Source organism: Dermacentor variabilis, chromosome 3 (assembly GCF_050947875.1).
Source record: "Dermacentor variabilis isolate Ectoservices chromosome 3, ASM5094787v1, whole genome shotgun sequence".
NCBI lineage: Eukaryota > Metazoa > Arthropoda > Arachnida > Ixodida > Ixodidae > Dermacentor > Dermacentor variabilis.
The window spans coordinates 66,094,827-66,120,305 of NC_134570.1; the positions used below are offsets into that span (position 1 = coordinate 66,094,827).

The 25,479-nt window shown below is 42.3% G+C and overlaps 2 protein-coding genes across 7 annotated transcripts in view; one reads left to right on the forward strand and one right to left on the reverse strand.

Annotated features, from left to right (window-relative positions):
* Window positions 1-10,814: 10,814 nt before the first annotated feature.
* LOC142575775 (uncharacterized) lies at window positions 10,815-14,024 on the reverse strand. The gene is made up of 2 exons (XM_075685406.1): window positions 13,124-14,024; window positions 10,815-12,507 (listed from the first exon to the last, which is right to left on the reverse strand). The coding sequence occupies exons 1-2, from the start codon at window positions 13,667-13,669 to the stop codon at window positions 11,740-11,742; spliced, it is 1,314 nt and encodes a 437-aa protein (XP_075541521.1). The 5' UTR covers window positions 13,670-14,024; the 3' UTR covers window positions 10,815-11,739.
* A 366-nt stretch (window positions 14,025-14,390) lies between these two features.
* Window positions 14,391-25,479, forward strand: part of LOC142575776 (phosphatidylinositol-3,5-bisphosphate 3-phosphatase MTMR3) — a 48,029-nt gene continuing 36,940 nt past the window's right edge. For 2 of the 6 annotated variants that reach the window (XR_012826713.1, XM_075685410.1), the window contains exons 1-5: window positions 15,388-16,726; window positions 20,741-21,076; window positions 23,867-24,024; window positions 24,319-24,433; window positions 25,005-25,118. Coding sequence is in view for 5 of the 6 variants with exons in the window: in XM_075685410.1 (XP_075541525.1) it covers window positions 16,629-16,726; window positions 20,741-21,076; window positions 23,867-24,024; window positions 24,319-24,433; window positions 25,005-25,118 (821 nt within the window). In the remaining variant the exon portion in view is untranslated. Of the gene's footprint in view, window positions 14,534-15,385; window positions 16,727-20,740; window positions 21,077-23,866; window positions 24,025-24,318; window positions 24,434-25,004; window positions 25,119-25,479 lie in introns of those variants that run through there. The other 4 variants (XM_075685409.1, XM_075685411.1, XM_075685408.1 and 1 more) reach the window with 4 other exon arrangements.

Genomic DNA, 25,479 nt, shown 5'->3' on the forward strand with positions numbered 1-25,479 from the left:
CAGCGGTTTAACAACCCTGGTCACCACCTTTATTTCTTTATGCACGCTATCAAATCTATATTTAGGTCCACCAGAACACGGAATAATTTTCAGCACATCAACTAAATAGTATTGCTGCAAAACCTCCTCACACTTTATTTGTTAAAAAAATTGTTTACTGAGTGCCCTAACATAACAAAGAACTTAATTTGGCATGCAGTAGTTCTGGATATCTGTATTAAACTTGCAAGAATATCTCGTACGATGTTTTAATTCGGAGCAGATCATGCAGTAAAATAGTGCTACAGATCTGGAGGGTAAACTGAAGCTATATTTGATGTAGCGTCACACTTCACCTGTGCTTTGAAGCCAGCTTTTAGGCATGCAATGGTACAATTCAATTTTGCTTAGCACTTGACCTTGGCACATCAACAACACTGTTGCTGCAGTGACACTGTTTGTGTGTGTTATTCATTCCATACACAATCCAATTTAGCAACAAAGTGCTTGCACTACACTTCCCTTGAAAATAATGTGACAGTGGAATGCAAGCTACTGCTAGCATCAACCAATTAGGAGTACACTTGTGCTTGTACCTCTGTGCCATCTGTTCATCTGCGTGAGAGCGTCGTCTGCTTAGTTTTGAGAGCAGTGTTTAGTGTAAGAGTTTTCCAAACAGCTTCCACTTCAGCGCTGGGTTACTGTGAGATGGAGCACAGCTGCAGCTACAGATCTTCTATGCCAATTATTGTAAACAGCAATGCATGGGCAAGATGGCAAATACTCAATAGTGACACAGCATTACAAACTTTGTGTGGGAACTCAAAATTTATATTTTCTTTTACAGTTTCCTTTTCTGTGCACTATTACAGAGGCATTTAGCTGTATATAAGTGTTCTCAAAAGTTGAACATGTGTAACATTCAGCGAGGCATACAGAAGTTCCATTGTAATCACTGAAGCGACTAACAGTGGTTGAACAAGGAAGGTCGCTAGAGCCAACATTTCAACAAGTCCCCTTATTCTGTTGCTGCAAGATCAGCTCCAGAGACAGTCCTTGTTCAACCATTGTTAATCGCTTCAAGCCGCTACCTCCCTGTAAACTTCTGTCTTATTTGCATTGTAACTGTAATTTAAATGTAACATCAGTTTGCCTTATTAATGAAAGGCAATAGCCATCATATGTGTTGCAAAGCACTTTCAACAGAATTTGCAACTAGCAATCCCACATGTACACAATGGTAACAAAAACTCTGCATTCCATAACTTGTCATACAATAGACACTTCAATATTTGGCATTGTCATTGTCCACATAACCCTCTTGCAAGAAATGAAATTATTAAGGCTCTTCAGTGGCAAGTGAAAGTTGTATCAAATCTGCACTGCTCTTGGTTTCATGTGAGCCTTGACAGCATTCGCACAAAACTTCATTCTTGTTCCTAGTGAATATATTCTTCACTAAATAACCCCTTGTCAAGGCAAGGTATCTTGCTTAGTGGGTCAGAAATTGGACTGAAAAAAAAAAGGTAGCAGTAAACTCATTCAACAACTTCACAACAAGCTTCATCTTTGTAGCGATCACAGTTTCTCTCTAAGTGCATAAGTCAAAATGTTAACTAGCTTTCCAACATTACCAATAGTGTTAACATAAGAACTGCATGGTATAAAGCACATGTTTTAGAACAAAACATTTTCAAATATTTGTGTTTTGCTTTTGGTTCTGTTCCAGGCAAGAAATCATGTAACTTATGCTTTATTTTCTTTCGCTGCTTCATGTTGGAAGTTACTGAAACATTACACAAATAAATAAATGATTTTCCCATGCATAACCTAAACCTGTATATAACCTCAACTCAATTATGACCCTCATGGAAAAAAAAATGCACACATAAATCTCAGATAGAGGAACAATGCTAAAACTTTTATAAAATTAGCCCAGCATCTGTGCAATCATACATTACTGCTTCCACTGCTGCTTTCCATTGGCTTCACTGTGACATGACTGGTGCCTATAAATAAGTTGGTATGGCTGTGCGAATAGTTATATAAAATCGAATATGGATTGAATAGTGCCAGAAGCAAATCGAAGCTAGAATACTTTTCAAACATTGTTTTCAAATAATAAACAGCCATTTTCATTATCAAATATAAAGTGATGTTCACGTCCTAGTATATTCACTACATTATTAAGCTTCTGTGATTACACGGCACATTATGAAGCATTGTTTACTAAAAGTATAAATGAAGCATTCAGAGCAAATAAGCAGTTTGTTTACATACTTGGGACTCTTCGATGAGTGCAAATGATAGCAGTTTAGCTGGAAAAGTCGTTCTCCCTGAATTACGTACAATGTGCTCCACTAAGTAACTTCTTGTGTTTTATTTATGCACTATGGCTGCAGGGATAAAATTTGTTGTACTTTTGCTTCAACTATGTGTTTGTTCGGCCACAACTGATGATTAAAAATATTCAAAAACTATTCGAAAAAGATTCGCATTTGCAAATAGCGACTATTTGATTTGACGACTAAATTAAATTTGACAATATATGATTTTGTTATTCAAAAGTCATGAATATTTACTCACACACCCCTATAAATTTAACTTCAAGTGCAGCTTCATGGCAATGTGCTCTTCAATTCCATAAAGCAGTATCTGGAGGTAAAATTCGCACACATACTGCACTCTTGCTTTGTACTTGAAACTTTTTTAAATGTTTAGTGTAGGTTATAAGTGCTAAAATACAATACTTCTGGTAAGGATGCATGTCAGCACTATTGCAAGCTTGCTACTACCACAAACCATACTAGGCAACAGAGTATGCAAGAACAAGCAAAGTGGCAACCTCTCAGCTCTGAGTGAAATTTATATGTATGGTTACGTCACTTCATAATGTGAATATTTTAGACAAAACTACTGTTTAGCACATAAAAAATTTAAGAAATATGAGGTATGAAGTAAAAAAAATGCCATTATAAATGAAGAAAAGAAACAGCAATGAATTTAAATTGTTAGTTATCGCTCACACAAATCCAGTACTTTTGTGAAATATCAACATGTTTTTGGTTCCTTAATCTAGTCTTCTCAGTATGGGTTATCTAATGTGCAGTTCCACAAACAAGTTGTCTTAAATGTACAGAGCCACAGTATCACCAATACAAATGCACACTAGCCTCATTCTACACTGATATATATTTTCTTTTCAAAGGGCCAGTAGAAATTATCAACATGGATCTTTCTCAAACAACTGTATTACAAGTGAAAAAACATGTTACTGACTTTGTGGACACAAGTGAACAAGTTTCTGGACCATGTAAATCCATTCTAAGAACACATAGAGATGTAAGCTGCAAGCAAAGAAGAAAAGGCAAACCACTGCTCACAACTCCTAAACGTACTCAGTATATAAATGTCTACGAATTGCTCTTTAGAGTTGTCAAAAAACACTTCTCACAGCTGCAAGACCTTTTTTTTTACCAGTGAGGCCATCCCTCCAAAAGACAAGGGTATTCAGAGTTTTTCAATCACGCCGGTTGCAAAAGTTCCCCCATAGGGCCCCATGTTTTAAAATACAGGCACACTGATTGGCAAAGAGCATTGGAGTATGTACTAAACATCATGTCATCTTCTGGGGGGAAAAAAGAAAAAAATAGCTAGCCAACCATGAAACTCTGCGCTTGCAGAGCTACATGATGACAGGTTTAAACAACATACAGCCCAGAACACAAAATGAGCAACCTTTTCAAATTAGCATCTGTTTACTGGCTGCACCTGCCATTTTAAGCAATTTCGTTTTCAACCGACAATAGCTGACGAGCTGAAATAATGCTTGATGTTGCCGCTCACAGCTTGCACATCAGTCAACCTCAACGGGTTGGCATCTGGTTACACCCAGCTTTTGCCAGTGGCACTTTGAAACCGGTGTGATATAAGAACTCTGAAGGTTACCAGTGGTACAGATCAGCTCTGTTCATAGAATATTAAAGCAACTCTCTTTACCTTAGTGGCACTATCGCAATGAGTGCAGCACACACAACACGTGGAAATGCGACAGCTATGTTGAAACACTCTCAAGATCAATGTGCGTAGCAAAAGCAGTCAAATATAGGAGCACTGAAAGCTAACTAGCTTCGCGCCATTATGAAGTGCAGTGTAATACTTTGCAGGAAGCATGGACAGTTTCATCAGTGAGATTCTCGACACAGTGCTATATACAGTTAGCATTAAATACACCACGTATAAAAGCTATCTACCTTCTGCTCATGCAAGTATGGCTACTTGCTCATATTGCTAACAAGACCCAACATCAACGTATGCAAAGTAATACAAAATATGTTGAAACCATTGGCAGCACCTCGCCACTTACACTATTACACGAGTGATTTTTCTTCCATACAGCAGCAAAATATCTTTTTTAAAATGTAGTGTAAAAATGAGTAGGGATCAGCAATACCAACTTTTACATTGCAAATATTTGGCGTGCTCTTTATTAATATTTTTTACAGGTCTTCAATTACTTGTAGCCTTGTCAGCTTCTTTCTGTAAGGAGCTTACTCATTTATTCCATTGAGTGCTCACATAAAAGTTTGCATACTAAATTAAGCAACACCTATGATACATCAGTCAGCATAACGCATAGTGAACACAGTTATCTTTTTCCTGTCAGCAGGAAGTTTTAGCACTCGTGAACTATGCACAGGAGTAGGGTGCGAGACCCAGCCTTAATGAGGTACGTGCAACAGCTACACATGCTGTTCATAAAAGAATGTTAAACTAAAAAAGAAATGCAGGTACACGTATCCTGTTCATGTACAAAAGAAAAAATTTAGGTACACCCGACTGCGGGGCACGAGGTCTGAGAAAAAACTGAATATCTTCACAATCTCAACGCAGTCTGGTATTTGAATTTTGGGCCTCGACTAGAATATGCTAACAACATTGTCCTATATAGTTTTACTGGCTACTGCTACAGGCTGCTCGGGAATTGCACGTTTTCAGAGATACCATGGTCCGTAAATGTTTGTCGCCGTCTGTACATGTAGTTTCAAGTAGCGACAATCTAAAAGGGATGCTAATAAATAGAGGTGTGCAAATAGTGATCTTTGAGACCAAATCGAATACAAATCTAATAGTGTCAGAAGCAAATCGAATCAAATAAGATATTGAATACTTTTTCTAATAGTTTTCAAACAAGGAACAGCCATTATCACAATTAATATAAAATGATGCTCATTTCACAGTACTTCTTAAAGTTAGTAAGCTTCTGTCATTACATAGCATGTTATCAAGCGTTGTTTTATTAAAAACACATATGAAGCAATAGGAGTAAAGAAGTGGCTTCTTTGCATGCACTCTTCAGAAAGTGCGAGTGATTGCCGTAGAGCAGGCAAAATATGGATACCTAAGTGGCATAGCCAGCTCCACTACACAAGTTCTCATGTTTTATGTCTACACTATGCCCGTGAGGGTGAAAATTTATCATACTTGTTCTCCAATTTTGTGTCTGTTTGACACGAAATTGACACACAAGTTGACATTCTGAAATATATTCCAATTTACGAATAGTGATTATTCTATTCGAAGACCAAATCAAATAGGACCCTATTCGATTTGTTATTCAAGAGTTTCGAATATTCACACACCGCTATTAATAGACACTAAAGCAATCTGTCACGGTAGATTACCCTTTCAAAACTGTCTCTCTTCATTTGTAAATGTACTACTGCAAAAGATGAACATAGCACCTTTTTTAAATTTCATGCCATAATGACATTGCCACTGACCATCTTGCACAACACCAGATTTTGCTACACTTTTGCAAATTTGGAACCTTTCTTTAGACATAATGTCCAACAGTTGTTAGGTTGAATTTTCATTTTTGAAGTATTAACTAGTCGCAGGAGAACCGTGCTACAATCATGGCGAGCTGAACGAAAAAGTTAAAAGATATTTTATTGTTTTCCTTGTCTTACATAATCTTATTTTTTTGCATGCCCAGCTTCTGCCGCTTCAGCTCATCCCATTGATGAGGCTTGGCCATGTTGTAAGATTGATGAGACATGTTTGAATATTCAAGTAAAACTGAAAGGCATGAAACAAAATGGGAGCACTGGGTGTATGCGTAGCATGCTCCTGTCTCTTTATTGTGCTTCAACTGTTTGAACCTTTTCGATATTTCCAAGTCTAACCTGCCAATAAAATAATATTTTTCTCTACCAACCATCTTTATAGAGTACGGAATGATGAAATCACATAAAACACAATAAAACAATGTTGAGGTTAATATCGACAAGCCCCTGGTTAGGATTTAATATAGTTTTAACCTTACAACAATCGCTTTATTCGGTAATAGTTGCCGTTTCTATGCCACATCTGCCCTATTTTTGTGATATAGCTTCAACAATGCATATTTGCTGTGCATAAACTTCAACAGCATGTAATTTCTCCTTTTTCAAGTAATTTTCCAAAGGTTGACCTTTCTCAATAAAAACAGAATTTTTTTAGATGATTTTGATGCACATTTTTTTTCTACTTTCTTTTTCTTTCATTCTTTCTTTACATTTAACAGAAAATGCTGAATCCGAACGAGTACAGAGCAAAATGAGATTATCAGGTGATGATGCTTGCAAGGCAGACCGCTTCGCCAGAACCACCAATTCAACTGTGACGGCACCAGTAAAAAAAAAAAAAAAAAGCACCGCACACTTGTTTAATCATTTTCAGCTATGTAGGGGTGTGTGAACAGTGATTTTCGTGATCGAATTGAATACAAATCGAATAGTGCCAGAAGTGAATCGAATATGGAATAGTTTTTGAATAATGAACAGCTGTTATCACACTTAATATAAAACTATGTTCACATCCCAGTATTCTTAACATCCTCATGATTGTAGCATGGTTCTCCTGCGACTAGTTAATATTTTAAAAACGAAAATTCAACCTAACAACTGTTGGACATTATGTCTAAAGAAAGGTCCCCTTTCAGCCACATGCTCTGGGACCTCCTTCTGTATACTAGTGTAAGCATGTATGTCTCCTCCTCATTAAATCAATAAACTGAAAGTGAAAAAAAGAAAGCAAGTTTCTGTCATTACACAGTACGTTGTGAAGTGTTTATTAAAAGCACAAATGAAGCATTAGGAGCAAAAAAGTAGTTTCTACGCATGTATAGGACTATTCGGAGTGTGCGAATGGTCACTGTATTTATACAACCTGTAAAGTATGGGTACCTAAGTGATGTCGCCTATTCCACTACGCAAATTTGCATGTTTTATGCCTGTACTATGCCTGTGGGAATGAAAATTTACTGTGCTTTCGCTCCAATTTTATATCTAATTGGGCGCAGTTGATGTTTTGAAATATTAAAAAAAGTATTTAAAAAATATTTGCATTTACAAATAATGAATATTTGATATTGAAAACCGGATTGAATAGGACACTATTCAATTCGTTATTCGAAAGTTTCGAATATTTGCACAGCCCTACAGCTGTACTTTCTCTCTCAAGCAAGACAGTTCAGTGCAGCGACCAGCGTGTGTGGATGTCGCAGTACCTCTATTACACGGTCCGAGAGGGTGTGTGTGATGTAAATAATAACAGCAACAGGAAGCATGCCTGTGTACAAATCCTTTCATCCCATCAGCTGTGTTTAACCAAGCCACGTGCTTGGAGAACAACAGCATTTCCTGAAAATGACAAATAGTTTATGGTCACCGATTACTAAATTTGAAATGGGATTCGGGGAAAGAAAATTACAATGATACAGCTATGAAATGATAAAAAGTAAATACAAATGTACCTGCTGCACATGCCGAATGCTGCTAATAGAGCAAGTAGACTTGGGTGCTTAACAATCGATCATTATTGGTACAATTTGAAAGATGAAAAAACAAGACAAAAAAGTACGAGAATCTAAGACAACATATCACGGATATTTTCAATGTTGTCCACTGTGGGGAAAATTTCACAAACCAGGAACATATTGAAGAGATTCTGCTGTACAAAATGCAAGGGTGGAAAGAACTGCGTTGACATCGTCAAATTAAAACTGAACTACCAAGTGCTCTACCCATGAAGAAATATCTGTTACAAACGATGCAAACAGTAAAGTGACTGCAAAAATGAATATGACATTTACAAAAACCAAAAGACTAATTGCCATGAATTGGTCAGAGAAGCTAATAATAGATTCATTGTAAATTAGAAGTGCTTCTTTGTGCCTTGCTGTTATGTGCTGTACAAATATAATGTGCATGTCAGAAACTAATGTTTCCGATGACAGGAAAATTGCATGTCAATTGCTATAGGCAGACAGCTTCAAAGAGAACCAGACTTACTTCTTCAATGTAAACGGTGTGGCTGAAAGACATTTACCCTAGTCTGCAACTTGCTCAACCAGTGAAGATTAACTATAGACCAGACGAACTGTTTTTTTTTTTTAATCACAATGTTATCTCTCGAAGTACCAAGCTGGTTTCCTTTGTAGTTTTCTGTCCATTTCCGAGAGGATGTCAAACTTTTATTTTGATTAGATAAGCTCCGCCTCAGTAACTTCTTGCAAAATTGTGTTGACTAATGATCCATTCCAGCATTACACATAAATGCATATGCCTTAGATGTTTCACCAACGAAAGAGCATCAAGATTTCTGTTGAAAGTATCATGAACCACTTAATTATCATGACAAGCCTTTTATAGAAATTGTCTCCAAAAGCACTTGCAGCATAAATGGCAGGCAGACAAAGTACCATTTCACATCTTTTAAGCCTAAACCAGCAAGACAATTCCTTTTGCTCCGAATTAATCAAAGGACATGTGAATCCTTTCGAATAAGAACAAGTAGTAAGTGTTTGAATAAGATAGGTGCCTTTCAGTACTTTGGGAACAGAAGCCAAATTAAGGAAAGTTGACAAGTGCTGTACACACATTTGCTACTGAAACCTTACCTATGCTTGGGGGCGCAAAGGTGGTCCGATATACAATTCTCAGTCACTAGAAGTGATAGACTTTCTTTTACTGGCACAAAGTGCTCACGACATTCGTGGAGCTATAACGGGCACCCTGGCACAGTGAATTAAGGTGAAATCACCGGTTTCACACTGGGGAAAACTTGAACATCAAGTTGAACAACATTTGCAAAGAATAAATGTGACTACATATTATTAATTTAGGATCATGGTGCATGTTACAGGTCACGGATAACCTAGGCCGCATTGAGCACAATGATCCTCACATGGCCATGCAAAAAACAAATGAAACCATGCTAAAACACACTTTAACCAACATGCTAAGCAGTTATGATGAAACTCTTTTTTTTTAATGGAAAGTTCAAGCAACTAAAGCTAAAGAAAAGCTGTAGTCTTGCTCTGTTAATAGGTGGGTCAGTGTTTTTTGCTCATTCTGCTATTTCACGCCAGGTTAGTTCATGAATGTTCACTGTATGTAAATATACTTATCAACATGTAAAAAGGATAGGGCAGAAGTTCAAGCCGAAATCTTTATCCTTTATTAGAAGAGAATGGAGAGATGTTGATAGCTCACAATTGTACTTGTGACTTATCCAATGTGTTACCCATTTCAATGTTGATACTTGCTTATACTGAAAAGTAGAGACGAACATATTGCAGATTTTTCCTTCTTCTTCTGAATGCCACAATTCTAAGTGATTACGTAATTCCCAAACAATTTATTTTCTAACAAGTGGTTGCAGTTTTGATTTCTAGAAGTAAGGTGCCCGGCACGGTGTCACAGCAGCACAAGTGATGGCATTCATTGCATTGCCCTTAAATATGGTGCTGCGTCAAGGCATATTGTAGCCAGCTCTCTAAGATGTGGTGCGCACATTTTCCTGTGCTGTGAAGCATCACGCGTGCACCACTACATCTGCAGTCGATCTGCATCATCATGTTGTTGCCTTTTATGAGGTCAATGGAGGGTTGTTAGTAACTCATAACCATTTTCCTATAGAGAAGACACATGGATGAGGGTGCCACTCGTATGTATATAATCTGCGCTGCACAACTTAACCTGCGTATCACGTGAGATGAAGACAAGCAATTATGCTGCCTGTGGGTGCACTGGATTTAAGAGCCTGAAAAGCGGACACACCATTTCAGATTCGGTGCTAAGTAAACTGTGATTGTGTATGCAGTATTCTGGTGAAAACAGAAATGTAAGCATCCTTGCCTGCATCATTAAGCATTGCTGCCCTGCTGCCAACATTGTACAGTTGCACACCGCAAAGGTATTTTCAGGCAAAAGCATGCCTGAACCATTCAAGGTTATGACTTCACAGCAGAACAAGAATGCACAGGTGGAATAAACTGAACACAGATTGATTACATTTTATCCATTAATATGTTTGAACCCTGCAACCATCTTTCATTTTTATGTTGTTTCAAGTGGTAAATATGCTCACTATCCCAATTCAGATGCCATATGTCACAGGCTGTCAAGGCCTCAAAGCAACTTCCTGCAGGATAGGAGAAGGAGAAAAAAAAAAAACATGCCCATCTGCAGACTAACAGTGAGGTATAAGCTTTTGTTTTTTTTTATTCTTGAAGAAAAAACAGCACTACAATGACGCAGACTAAAAGAAGGAACATGTACGACGGACAGGCGCCTGTCCATCATACATGTTCTTCTTTTAGTCTGCGTTATTGTAGAGCTGTTTTTTCTCCAAGTATGTTACACCAACTCACCCGCATTGACCTCCTGCTGCTTCAGATTTTTTAATTATATTTTTTACGTCTGGAAATTATGCACTGTATCACATCTGTGGCTCACACAGGCAGCACAAAAACTACCATGACAGTAAATCACAAGCATGATAAAAAATTCAGTGCTTATCTAATCTTGTAATACGATAAAATAGATAAAGTTACAAGCAGTGCACTAGTATGGCATTTATGATACCACTAAGCCATCTGCATTCTTTAGGCCACCGTAAACGGTTGACCTTGTTTGATGTGTCATTATACCTGTGTTTACACCTGTTATGTATGCAGTACTGAACATTAGGCAAGTGATCAAGATCTAGGTGAAACAAGAAATGCAAGTTTAAGGATGACTAAGCAATTTTCTGCACTGTGAAAGTGTTACTACCATGGAGTATGCATGACCAAGTGTCACTATCACAAAGACTGCAGTACCTACAATCCACTTGCAGCAAAGAACATGTTAACAAATGGCCGGTGCTTTCAAAGAAGCAGTTAGCAAACTGTGGAATGGGAATCAAGTCTGTACATGTGGACAAAGACTATCATCATCACTGGTATAATGGAACTACAGTCAAGTGGTGGCAGGTGGTATGTTGCCAGTCAACTTTACGACTACATATTCAACAAAATGGTTGCCGTTGCCATCGATAAAATGTGCCTCGAGTTGTGTCAAGATGGGAAACAAATAGAGTTAAAAATGATGTGAAACGTAAAGCTCAAATCGCATCTGTTAAGAATGTGCAAACAGTGCGCAACAAACTGCAGTAGCAACATTTACGGAACTGTAGACTTGAAAGACCCTCTTGGTGAGAACATGCTGCCATGTGGTCACCGTTTCTCTCACCACATTCTAGAAAGCTATCTTGAGCCACACGGGCAATCGTAGATGTTGCCACAACACAAAACTGTCGACACATTTCGAACGTAGATGATTGGGGCTGCATGTCCAACATTAACAATTTCTGCGCTACCTTGATCAGCAGCAGCAAAAGGCAATTCCTAAAAGCACCCATTTCCCCCACACCCATGTCTTTCTCACTTGACTAGAGCACAACGCAGCAGCGACAGTAGCGGGGCCTACCACCTCCAACAGAGGGCGGAGGCGTGACAGGTGCAAAGTAGGCATGCACCTTCAGGTCCAGCAGGTGACTGCGAAGCTTGCGGATGCCAGCGCGCGTAATCAGTTGGCAATCGTACAGCTCGATACGCTGCAGATTCTGGCAGGCGACCAAGTGCTCCAACGAAGCATCTGTTATCAATGGACAGTTGTCCAACTCCAGCACAAGCAGGTGCTCGGCCGCACCAGCGCCTGCGCCAAGGTGCCGGATCCCTTCATCCGTTACAAGCTCGCAGTGCGAAAGGCTCAACTGCTGCAGCTTTGGGCAGCCATTGGCCAAATGCATCAACGTGTTGTCCGTGATGAGCACACACTCTTCAAGGTCCATTTTCTCAAGTGAGTGGCACGAGCGAGACAGAGCCTGGAAGCCGCTGTCTGTCAGCTGTGTACAGCCGGCTACCTCAAGCGTGCAGAGTGCGTGGCAGCCCTGGCTGAGGGACACGAGAGCGGTGTCGGTCAGATGCGCACAATTGGAGACACACAGGAAGTGCAGCTTGGGGCAGTGCTGGCTGACAGCCTGCACAGCAGCATCAGTGATGTTGGTGCACTCGTGAAGGTTGAGGGTCTGCAGGCCTCCGCAATACTGGGCCAGCTTAGAGATTGCCTCGTCATTGACCAGCGGGCAGCCCTTGCTGACGAAGCCGCGCAGCCTTGGACAACCAGCAGCCAGAGCTTCCACGCCATACTTGGACACCTACGCATGGGCATGTGTTGACACTAAAGTGAAAGAGGCGAGTCCACTGACTGATCCAGAGCACCATTCTCCATGCTATGTATGCATTTCGCAGACACAGTGCAAGATTGTGCATTTTGATGGTATGTTTTTAAATGGGCAGTGAAAGTAGCAAATACAGAAAATATGGACGCTCAATGCATAGCTTTCACACCGAGCAGGTCACATTTCGAGCACAATTTTACAGATTGTTCAATAAATGCATGTTAGGTGTAAAAATTATTGTACATCACTTCTATGGCCTGACTTGAGCACACTTGCCCAATCTATCTAATCGTGAGCTTACTTTTTACGCAGAAATGAAGTAAACACAGACATATGGAAATGTCCTGATCTCATTTATTACAAAGAAGTTATATGCGAAAATTAACTTCGTAACGCAGTCAGCAAGCGATTGCTTTTCTATCTACGCTCTGAGGCTGACACCTGGATTGAATGCTCAGCGCATGGCAAGTTTTGCCCTTAGATAATTTGCGCCCGCTGCTACAGCGTATCGAACCCTCGGCCTTGCGCTCAGTAGCAGAACGCCACAACCAGTAAACAGCCGCGGCGTTTTGCAAAAAGCGTGGCGACGCACCTGGTCGCACCAGGAAATGTTGATTTGCTCAAGCGCAGGACAGCCTTGGCCGATCGCCTTGAGTGACAGGTCCGTCACCTGGCAGCACGAGCCCAGGTCGAGGAAGGTCAGCTTACTGCAGTGCTTCCCAAGGCTCTGGCAGGTGCTGTCCGTCAGCTTTTTGCAGCCGTTCAGATTCAGGTCTTCGATGTTGTTGCAATTCTGGGCGAACGTCTTTAGCGACGCGTCCTCGACGCTCTGACAGCCGCGAAGGCTGAGCTTCTTGAGGAAGCCGCCGCATCGGCGCGAGATGTTCTCCACCACGGGACCCTCGATGTCCGTCTGAAAGTTGAAGAGGTCAATCTTCTGCCAGTTGCTTCCATCCAGCGCGAGCTCGTGCCACAACTTAGACACCTGAGCACAGGCGCACAGCGAGACGACGTCCAGGTAGGAGAAGATGCGAAGCAGCAGCTCCTTCGGAAGCTTCTTGTTGATGAGGGCATCGTCGTCCGCCGCCGTGACTGCTCTGACCAGCACTTCCACTTTAGCCTTGGGCGCCAGGGTCATCACTTGCTGAGGGACGAAGCGTATCCCAACTGGTGACGACTACGCGTTTTGGTCGCTCGCCATCACACGCGCGTCGCTTGCTTTTGTCTATTTCGCGGAACAACGCAGCGTCTCCCTCAGCTGTCGATGAAGGGATTCCGAAGGAGGCCTCAATTACAGCGCTGAGGCAGGTGATCGCTGAATACAGGCGATTTACCCTTGGACACTGCAACTCTAAAATGCTTAAACCACATTAACTAACTCTCGCGCGCCGCTCAGTAAACACAGTAACACGGGGATCAAGTTGTAAACATGCCATGAAACTCATCGCGGGAACGCGAGGAAGATGGGGTGAGTGTGTGGAGGGAAACGTGATAGAAACAGCAACTCTTCCTAAGGTCCTGATTCTAAATAATGGCTAGCGCCCCTATTATTTTATCCAAATATATTTATTGTTGTATTGTGCAGTACTGTATTACTTACTATACTATTTGGTTTTATAGCTCGTGATAATATGCAAATACAACAAATTGGCGCGCAGGTAGCGCAAAATAAAATTTTAAGCCTAATTATTAAAGTGCATTAACGCATATTACTAAATTACTCTTGCATTAATTACTGAAGTTTAAGCTAGACAGAGTATTACACCGTAGTGTCTTTTAGCTTACCTTGAAGTGTATCTAAAGCTTTAAAAAATACTGATCAGTTGCGCCACCTGTCTAAAAAGCACCATTGAAGGACTTTGTTGTGATGTGACGTAACTCATGGACCGCAATCGATTTTCTGCTAGGGCCCTATTTACGTCATGATAATCAGCAAAATTATAAGTACTGTGAGTAGAGAACTCAGTTTGCCTTCTCACATCTGAGCTTCTTGACGTTTAAGGTAAGTTCGATTGTTGTCTAGATTCGATGTAAAGCGTTTTGTTGCCGTCTATCGCCTTCATGAATGACTTGGTCTGTTGGGCATAGCTGTGTCCCGACGCTTGTAGCGTTCCGATTGGAACCTGAGGTAGCTGAAGTTTCCTGGCGATCTAACAAGAGCATTCTTGCACATTTGAAGAAACGATATAAGGTTTCTATTCAGCTGTGGCGCGAACTATTCATGTCGGGGCGAAGCTTAGCCGTCGCGGTGAAAGTGGGTCATTGTGGAAGCGTTCTTCCTCAGCAGTGACTCGGGGTTGTTTACATGGGCGCTTCACGCTGACTGGAGTCGAGATAGCGCGCCACCGTCTCACAAAAGCATTCCAATCGTTGACAGGGCGTACTAGTACACGCTGCAATGTATGCACTGTCGTTGTCAACGCGCGAGCTTGTCGTTAAAAGCCGAGCCTTCCACAATCGAGGTTCTCGACGCGTCTGGGAAAGGGAGGCGGGGGTTGTCACGAACGTCAGTGCAAACAGGCGGCCCTTCCTTGCTGTGCTTTCTTCGCTTGGTTACGCTTGGTCAGTCTAGCCAAGCAGGGCAACACAGGAATTGGCAATTGAGATGGCGGGAATGCGAACGGCTTCCTATATTTTTTCCCCAGTGTAGCCGATACCGAGGAAGAGAACACTCGGTCGGAGCGGAGCTAGAAATGAAAAAACAGCAACAAAAGCGCTGCGTCTGCGCGCGAGGTGAAGGAGCGGGCGCTCGCGAAGTGACCTTCAGCGAGTCGCGCGCGCTGGAGAAACTGCATTTACATTCTTCGGGACAGGCGACGCCGGCTACCTACAGTTTTCTTTTTCTCGGCGAGCGACTACTTCGGACTACTCGATCTCCGAATTCGGCGGCTTTGCCATAGAGCAGGCCGATGCGATTGTGTGCGGTTGCCGGCCTTGCATCCGTTCGTCCCTGTCGCGGAAACCCGAGGAGGGAAACGCTTGCTTCCCTTTTCCGTCGCTCGTGCGACCGGCGGCAGCTCGCCCCTGCTGGTCTGTATGTACGCCGCCGTCGCAGCCTTGTAAGCTCAAGGAGGGGCGGTGTGCCGCCCCACCGTCGTAGTCGCGTTGTCGTATCCGTCCCGTGCCTTGGCGCGTGCGCGCGCGCGCTCTGTACGCGTACACCGCCCGACCTACCAGCTCGGCTGCGTTGCGACCGCGGCGCGCCGGTGCCCGATTCTTTGTTTTGGAGCAGTTGGCCAGGTGTGGATCTGAGCGTGTAGTGATAAATGTATTTCGTCTATTCCGTCGGGTGGGGCACAGCTTAAGGTTCACGACGCTGCTGCCTTTATATGGTCCTAGAATCGCCAAGGACTACCAGCTACTGAATGTGGAATGTTATGCCTGGCATGCGCATAGGTCATTTATGCACTTGTTAACGTGGGCCAACCGGGGAAAAAAGAAAAGGAAAACAATGCGCATGTTTCGAAATGTGAACGCATGCTCGCCGCACTTTTCTTGATACGAAAGAAAAATGATTTGTTTTACCCCATTGCGTTCTCACTCTCTCCACAATTCCTCTTCCAGTTCGCATTCGATTGTCGCAACACATCTATGACAGTTGTGTTCGATTGCTACTGTTGACATTCTGCCAAAAAGGAAACTTTGTGCTTGCAAGTTATGTGTGCTTTAAAAGTGCTTGAGTATAGAGTAACTCATTCATTGTACTCCGCCTGTCTCAAGGCCTTTCAGCATCACTTGTCAAAGATGTATAGTGGACAAGTAGGCAAGAGCAGCTCGAAAGAGCACTCGCCATGAGCCCGTGCAACTGTTGTAAGCGTATGGTAGAAGGGGACAAGTACATTTGGCACTGCCTGATTAATTTTGTTTGGCCAGGTAAGCAGCTAGGCATTAGATAGCCAGGCTCTGAAGCTTCTCTCATAAGTCCATGGTAAAGCTGGTCACTGGTAATCTTTAATCATGAAATGCTTGTAAACAAGCTCTATGTTTGTAAACAAAGGAGTTTTACTTATCGTGTGACCAAGTAACATGCTGCTGGAGGCAAAGCTGCATAGTTAGTATCCAGCAGTCGGGTGCATGGTCATGCAGACACATGTGTCATGTCACTTGGGCCACACCGCAAACAATCAAGCGAGCATATATCCCTTTTCATCCACCTATTATCAAGAGTCAACATCATGGCTTGCTATGGCACAAGGTATGTACCCTCTGGAGAAAGTTTTGAGACTATGGCATCAGCCAAAAAATTATTCTTCCAGCAAAGGCATACATGGAATTTTCTCAATACATTGCATTGACTGGGCAGGCATGCATAAGCTACAGTTGAACCCAGATTTATCAACCTTGAAGGTGATCATGAAATAGTTCGATATATCAGTAGTTCAATATACAAAATAAAAATTTTATACAAAAATTTTAGGGGATATTACTGCTGTTTGTTAAACACAATAATTCATTATACCCGGGTTCGACTGTATGTGACTTGGTTTAAGCCTGGGTGTCTATGCTGAGATAAAATATTCTGTGGCATCTGAGGCTACCAAAGTCTAATTCTGGGGTTTTACATGCCATAACCACGATTTGATTATGAGGCACAGCATTAGTGGGGGACTCTCTATTAATTTTGACTGCTAGCCCCAATGCACAGGACACGGTCGTTTTTGCACTTCGCCCCCATCGAAATGTGGCCGCTGTGGCCGGTATTTGATCCCGTGACCTCGTGCTTAGCAGCGCAACAGCATAGCTGCAAAGACACTGCGGCGGGTGGTCACCAAACTTTTGCTCACAACATTAGTACATACCACAATACAGGTGTGCAGGTAACAAAAAGACATTTCAAAAATATAAAATAAAAAGCAGATAAACACATCACCTCGTCACCTCCTCTAAGCTGATGGCTGCTTTGAGAAATAATATCGGACAGCAAATTTAAAAAAACTTGTCAAGTACTAATTTGTCTCTAGACAACTGAAACTAAACGGAACTCACTCATACTTGCTCACAAAATATACTGTGTGCTTAGGACTCACTTGCACTGAGCCGAGGACTCGCAGGTCAGTTCGAGTCTAATATCAGTGTCACATGGGTCTCTTTCTTTTAATACTTTCAGAGGGAGTGCAGCTGACAAGGTATCAGTATTTAAACCTCCTACGAATACCAGCGGGATATCTTCTTTCACTGTTTAACACTTTCCGAAATTATTGACGTCCATGTAGGTTTGTCACAAGACGCACCTGTGGTAACATAGCCATTGTCTCTGAAGGGTAGATGGTAGAATTGAAGCAATGTAAGGCATGGGGCTTCGCTGCATGGCCATGGCTATCTGAAAAGTGCTCCTTGCATTTTGGTTATAAAGAAATGCACATATTGAAAGAGAATGATAAAGGTTTATTTTTGCTCCGAGGATCAATGGCCTTGGTCCAGGCCATCTCTGGCGAGTAGCTTTCTTAATTGTGAATTTTTCATTAAGGACTTTGATGGTCCTTAATCAGTGGGTATTTTTTTTTTTTTTGCACTATCTCTTTTTGTTCTTATAAAGCAACAGAAAACAGTGGGGGAAAAAGAAATTGTTGCCAATTCACATGGTGCTTGCAATATGTTCACTGTTGTGAGCTTATCACGCGAATGTTAGGTAAAAATATGAAGTGTGGCTTGCCACTAACAGCAGAAGTCAAAGCCCTTCCAATGTATTCTATCTTATCATACCACAACATGTGCGGTGTGTCGCGTCACTCTTTTATGTGTTGCCATTCTCGCGACAGACAGCGAAAAGCGTCAGATAAGGCATTTCTGAAGTACCTTGGAAAGCAGCACTGCAGCTTTGGGACGTTTACCTCAAGAGGGAGTTTTTTTGCTCTCTGTCATAGCTACACTGGTCTGGATCAGGTTTGTGTAGACCAACATTCTTTCATTGGAGCAACACTCTCTTAGTTTGTCCTTGATAAACCATCTGATTTGAGCTAGTAGCGGCGTTAAAAAGTTGCAACTTCATCTGAATGCTAAGTGTCGAGCAACACTACATTTGTGCTCTGTTGGACTGCCTTGGTGAATGTTTTAACCTGTTGTGCTATTCCAAACGTTGAACTGTTGACCTTGGTGAATACAAGCAATTGAGTAAACAATCATTTTTAGCTTCTATTGTACATAATTCTCTTGGCTTGTTTACACATAGGCAACGTGACGCGAGAGATTTATTTAGCACTCGTTGAGTCGAAGCCTTACCACTAACCACTATACTATTTTTTTTCACTGCAGCTTTGATGTAACTTTGATGTTTAATTGAAGTGGATGGTTTGTGGGTGTATCAGGTGACATGTATTACAAATCCGCATACTATGTGCACTTGTGAACGTCAAAAACCATTTTTCGCGACACTTCAGCCTCTTCAGCCATCAGTTGATTCTGTTCATTGAAAATATGGTTTCACCATAGTTCTTGCGTATCCTTGAGTAAGTTTTGTCAAGTATGCTGAATGTGGACTCCATGCAAGAATTTTGTGCAGGACATCGGATATGAGAACGCCAATTATTTCATGTCTATAATATTTGGAAAGCACCAGTCCAGCCACTTGAATAATATTTGTGTTGTAAAACATCACGAAAAACAATATAAGTGAACCCGCTACATGACAGTGTACTGACAATGAAAGTGTGGGAAGTGGAGATGAAATCAGGGGATGTGGAGATACCCCGTAATTCCACTCTTTTTAACTCCTCACATTGCTGAGAGTTGGACCATTCCCACTTCTGGAGTTTCTGAGCTGACCCTTTCCATTCCTCCAATTTCAGTAAATCAATGCTTTCTTTAAATTGTAGACTGCTTGCGCTTGTCTGCCTATACAAACTGAAGTGTTTTTGAAGTCTTGAGAATGTTGCATCAAATTTTCTCACACAAGAAACTTGCTTTGCTTCCTGTTATCTCTGCAATTGCCTGTAATCTCTCTAATGTCCACTAATATTTCTTTTTAGGTCATTTGTGCTCTTGCTAAACCAAATAATTCTTGACTAGAAGTTGCTCTCTTTAAACACACTTTAGACTTGTAATGCAGAAAGGTTTCTGTGTCTTCAGACGAGTAGAATAGGCACGCAGAATTCTGTGTTGTTTATAATTACCATGGCAGTAATAGTTACCTGTAAGTGGATACTGAAAGAACTGGTAGGAGAAATACAATATATAGGCCAAGTCTAATTTTGTCTAAATGCCAAATTTGCCGTTTTTGTAGGTTTGAAGTCTTGCATATCATCAATGCTCCAGTACTAGGTGTCTGTTCCATTCCAACTCCATTCCAATATTTCTGGCTTTCATTCTATTCCCATTCCATCTGTGACACTGGGGGCATCATTACATTCCAGGTGTCCTAAAATGTGGAATGATTCTGGAATCATTCCAACTCTGGAGTTGCCACTTTCCAACTGCTTGCCACTAGGTGTCATATAAATGGAAGCGTGCTATATGTGTGATGATGTAATACAGAGTAGGCCGCCATTTTTACATTATACATGCACATAATTTTAATACGGTATCCTAATCGCATTGTAAACTCAGGTTCCAAGTGCAATTATGAATTAGTCGCTGGCATGTGTATGTAAGTGCTTATGGTGAAAATCACAAGTAGTGAAACCACACACAGTACCTGTTGAAAGTAGTTCTCTTGTTTGATGATGGAGTGTTCCAGACACCCACCATATTACTGTACAAAAACGCAACTGGCCATATGGTAAATCCAAGCGTGCAGCAAAACATTGCACCCATTGCTGCTGGGCATTTCTCATATAGGTAAGCTTTCCGTACCACTCCATGATCATTAAAAGCATGCCCATAGTGGGACAGTGGCAAGATGAAAGAATGTCTACACTCTTCTACAGGAATCAGATGGGCAAACTAGCAATATTTAGAGTGAGTGCGCTTCGTCGCAGCGAATGCCGCTTTGGTGGCACACTACCCACCGTGGTAGTGTTGGGCTGCTGAGCACGAGGTCGCGGCGTCGAATCCCGGCCATGGCGGCCGCATTTAGATGGGGGTGAAAAGTGAAAACACCCGTGTACTTGCACTTAGGTGCACGTTAAAGAACCTCAGGTGGTCCAAACTTCCGGAATTCCCCACTACGGTGTGCCTCATAAACAGATGAGGCACACCGTTTTGGCACGTAAAACCCCATAATTTAGAAAACTGCTGAAGCCGGTGTTTGCTGCTGCTTCTTCCGTCTGTGCAGGGTTCTTGGCATGGAGGCAGGGGAAGGGTCCCCGCCCATTGATGATGGAGGTGGCACCCCGTCAAGTTTCCTGAACCTGACCGGGAGTGAGGCATACCCCAAACGGGCATTGGTGTCTGACGACCCATCTCTCGTTGTGCCATTCCCGTGCCTGCCTGGTGAAGCGGTAGAGTTCCTGGGCCGCTCGACACAAGGCGTGGTGGCTCTCTCATCATACCGCTTCTTCCTGGCGGGCCCCGAGCAACAGCTGAACCTTCCGCTGGGATTACTAGAGGCAGTCGAGTGTCGCGACATCTTTTACCTGCACCTAATCTGCAAGGACGCCCGCTCTTTCAGGTGATTTATCACTGCACTTGCTTTATCGCAATCTTCTCAAGCTTGGTCCTGAAAAATGTTGGGAAAGCACACAAGGTACTGGGCTGACTGTACTCATAATATATTAAGCTTCAGAAGTTTAACATTTCTAAATGTTAGTTCAACACCTCTATGATGAATTCTACAACGAAATTACCTGTATAGTAAAGGATTCCGTATGTACTTGCGGAATTCCTATTTTTCATACGCATTATCAACGGCTCTACAGATAAGATAAATTTGTTGCTTAACATTGAATGCACATAGCGGCACCATCATCACTAAGCTGCAGTGCACATAGGGAGTGCCAGTCAACACTGTAACAAAGACCGTGTGGGAGGGTGGGGACTCTGCCGTGGTTACAGTAGCCCGCACCTCCGACACAAAAGAGCTCCAGAAACTGCTCAAGTTGTACACCGCTTGTCGCACCACAGCAGAGGGTATGACTACGGAGAAATATGTTTCATGAGAAGCCAACAAAGACACCAGAAAACATGGGGGAAATTACTTGTACGTACTAATTGACTTAAAGAAATCATAAATTAATTGCAATGAAAGTGGATAAAAGAACAACTTGCCACAGGTGGGGAATGATCCCACGTCTTCGCATTACACGTGCAATGCTCTAATTGAGCTACGGCGGCCTGGCTTCCCCATCCACTTTCTTCGGTATTTATGTGTTCCTACTAGAACTAACCTGGGAGTGTTAGCCAGGGCCACCACCCACAAACCTTGGCGGCGGATGTGGAACATCCGTGAAGACGTGGGTGCATCCCCCACTTGCAGCAAGTTGTTTTTTCATCCACTTTCATTGCAGTTAATTTATAATTTCTTTATTTCAATTAGTAAGTACAAGTAATTTCCCCTATGTTTTCTTTATTGTCCTTGTTTGTTGGCTTCTCATGATATGATTAATAAAAATAGGGCCCCTCAGTTAACCCCCTTCCTTCTCGTTCTTACATAACGAGGGTCTTGAATCCAGTAACATTGATGCCTTCAGGTAGCATGTGCGGGTTTATTGACCAGTTGCCTTCAGCCAGAAAGGTCACATACTCGAGATGCCTGCGGCAGAAAGGATGTTCCACATCTGCCGCCAAGGTTTGTTAGTGGTGGCTCTGACTAACACTCCCAAGTTAGTTTTTGTGGTAACACATAAATACCCGAGAAAGCGGATGGGGAAACCGCACCACAGTAAATCAATTGGTTAGAGCATCGCATGTGTGACGCGAAGACGTGGGATCGTTCCCCACCTGCGGCAAGTTGTTTTTTCATCCACTTTCATTGCAATTAATTTATCATTTCTTTAATTCAACTAGTAGATGCAAGAAATTTCTCCTATGTTTTCCTTGGTGTCATTGTTGGCTTCTAATGATATGATTAATAAAAAAATCAGGCCCCTCGGTTAACCCCCTTTCTTCTCTTTCTGAGAAATACATTGTGGTTCACAATGGGATGATCTTCTCAGAAATGATGACCAACAATATCATCAAAGTCACACTGCCTGGTGCATGAACTTCAACATGGCGACGCTACCCATCCTTTATTCTTGCGTGTTCTCTAAGACTTTTCTTGTTGTAAGGGGGCTTTTCTGGTTTTCACAGCAGCTTAGTTTGTTAATACAGCTCAGCTGATCCTTCTCGTTAGTTTCCCTATAATCACGCTTAAAGGGCCCCTCACCAGGCCCCATAGTAAATTTTAGTTAGATGCTGGAAGTTGTTACATGTCCTCTAGAGCGCGTTCTTCCACAAAACTTTTTCAAATTGGCTCATTAATAGCCGAGATAGAAATATTTCAGTACTGCAAACCCATGATTTCGACAGGCGGGCTCCGCTGCCAAGCAAGGCGCTCTCTCCACTCGCCCTGTCTAGCCTCTGCAAATAAAATTCCTTCCCTGTGTTCTCCCATACCGGACCTCGGGGATTGCGTGACGCATACGTCAGAGGCCCCGCCTTCATTTTCTTTTCTCTTCACTTTTTTTTTCTATTTTTGGCTCTATGCACTTCCACTGACGGAGTCACGCGCGAGCTATTGTCTTGTTCGCGCAGCACACGATTTTGCGCACTGTGCACAAGGACACATGACTAGCGGAATTCAGTGCTAGACGAATACTGAGGCAGAGCAAGTGGATCGCAGAGCATGATCACGCGCTGGAACACGGTAGAAAATGGCAGTTTCGGTACTTGCGCATCTGTCTGCACGACCGTGGGAACAAGCAGACGAAGTGGAGGTACATCTCTCTTGCTTCGGTGCGAAGTAAAACAAAAAACATGCATGCATTCTGTTTGTGTGTTTTATCATTTCTCTTAACTTCAATTCGTCAATTCAAGCAACAGCTCACTCAAATAACAGATGTTGCCTTGAATAATTATCAAAGTAACGTGTCACTACGAGCGACGTCGCACTGTGGACACGAGCATGTAGGCGCAGGGACACGAGGACTTCACCATCCGGCTTGGCGCAGGGTCGCCGCGAGGCAAAGGGAAAATGGCGTTCGTATATAAATTTCAGACTCTTCCGCAGTGCGTAGCGATGCAATTATTTGCAAACACTATCATTAGCGCGCATTGTATGCTCTGCGCTTGTCAGCTCAATATGGCGAGACGTGGTGACAGGCTCTTTAAACAATTGAGGGTCAGCTTTGATAAACACTGTGAGTGTCCATTTGGCAGGTGTATGGTAATTTTGGCCCTTGTCGATGAGCGATATGTTATCGTCGGAATGTAAGCAAGTAATTGAGTGCCTCTTGTACCTTTCTGGTTGCTGCCATTGCAGGTGTTCATTCGCCACAAATGAAGACTGTCAGAAGTGGCACAAGCGCCTCACCAATGCAATCCAGTTGCCGAAGCGGCTCGATGACCTGTTTGCCTTCCGTTTCTACCTCTACTGCCGTGAAGAACGTTACGACGACCTCTTTTCCTTTCTAAAGAGTGGTCAGTTGATCTGTCCTTGCTGCAGATTTTTGGATAGTGTTTATTTTCTTCAGTTTTTAAGCTTTTTAATAATGTGTAAAGTGTGCATGATATGAAACTCCATCCATATGTGAAGGCATTGTGTTACTAAAGCAACAATATCAATTAGGAGGTTTTTCATTTGCGTTACGTTTAATGTAGTTTTTACCATTTGCACTGAATTTTAATGGGCCAACTAGTTCGCGAACTAAGTATAATATGTGGATCATCAGTAAAATGATTGTGCTAACCTGGTGCTGCATTTTGCCATTCCAGATAGGCCAAGTTTAGACAAGGACACCTCACTCCTGCACCAGGAGTGCAAACGTATGGGCTTTGACACAGACCTTGGGGGCACATGGAAGATCAGTAGCATCAATGAGAAATTCAAGTGAGTTGCTTTGTGTGCGAGTTGTTGTATGTGTGGAGTAGCTAAAACCACATTTTTAGTTGGGCAGGCCTCTTTTACATTGAATATTCATGAAAGACCATTGAAAGTCGGTGCACCCAGTGCACCAACTGCAGAAGTGCACATGTATGCGAAATTGACAGATTACACGAGTGCGTTGCCGGCCAACTACATTCCTAGCCAGAAGCTTCTGCACTTTTAAGTAATACAAGTATTCTTTACAAAAGCAACATAGGAAGGCAGAGAAACGACAACGGTTTAGCATTACAGCATACTAGTGCCTAGCATTATAGCCTGTAGCTCCCATGCATGTTTGTACAGGACTACATGCATCTTGCTAAAGCCGGAACAGAATTGTGCAGGATTGGAGGATAAAACAACAGCTCTTCCCTGCCACATTTCTGTAAGCAGTGACACCTAAAGAGATCTGAGCTTTTCATCTTGAGGAAATCTGTCTTGGTTGTGTAGATAAAGTATAAAATGCAGTGTGTCATCTGTCTCTCTGTGGGCTGTCCACTGATTCCGCGATCTGTCCACTGTGCCCCTTCAACAGATTTTGCAGCAGCTATCCGCGCTACTTAATTGTGCCCACCTCAGTACCGGACCAGGACCTTGAAACTGTGGCCAGTTTTCGGTACTCCCGGAGGATCCCCACGGTTGTTTGGAGGCAAGCAAAACGGTTTTTGCTGTTCTCGTTACATTGGGAATGCAACTGGTGTCTGTTGCTACCGGTTTCGCCTGCTGGTTGCTTTTGCTATTAACCAGAAATCGGCATGAAAAATTGCACATGTATGATGAGGGAAAGGGTCCCATCCCAGATGTCTTCATTATGTCTTGGGTGCCATCATATTCAGTTACTTGTAAAGCGCCACATTTCTGCTGGCACAGCGCAGAAAACTTTGACTTCCTCTAAAAGGAGACCTGGAAAGACAGCAAACCTTAACTGTGTGCAGTAATATAATTCCTGACAAGCCAAAGCCAGAACAGCAGGAAATAAAATGGCCCCACATGTAAGTCATTGGAAGCAT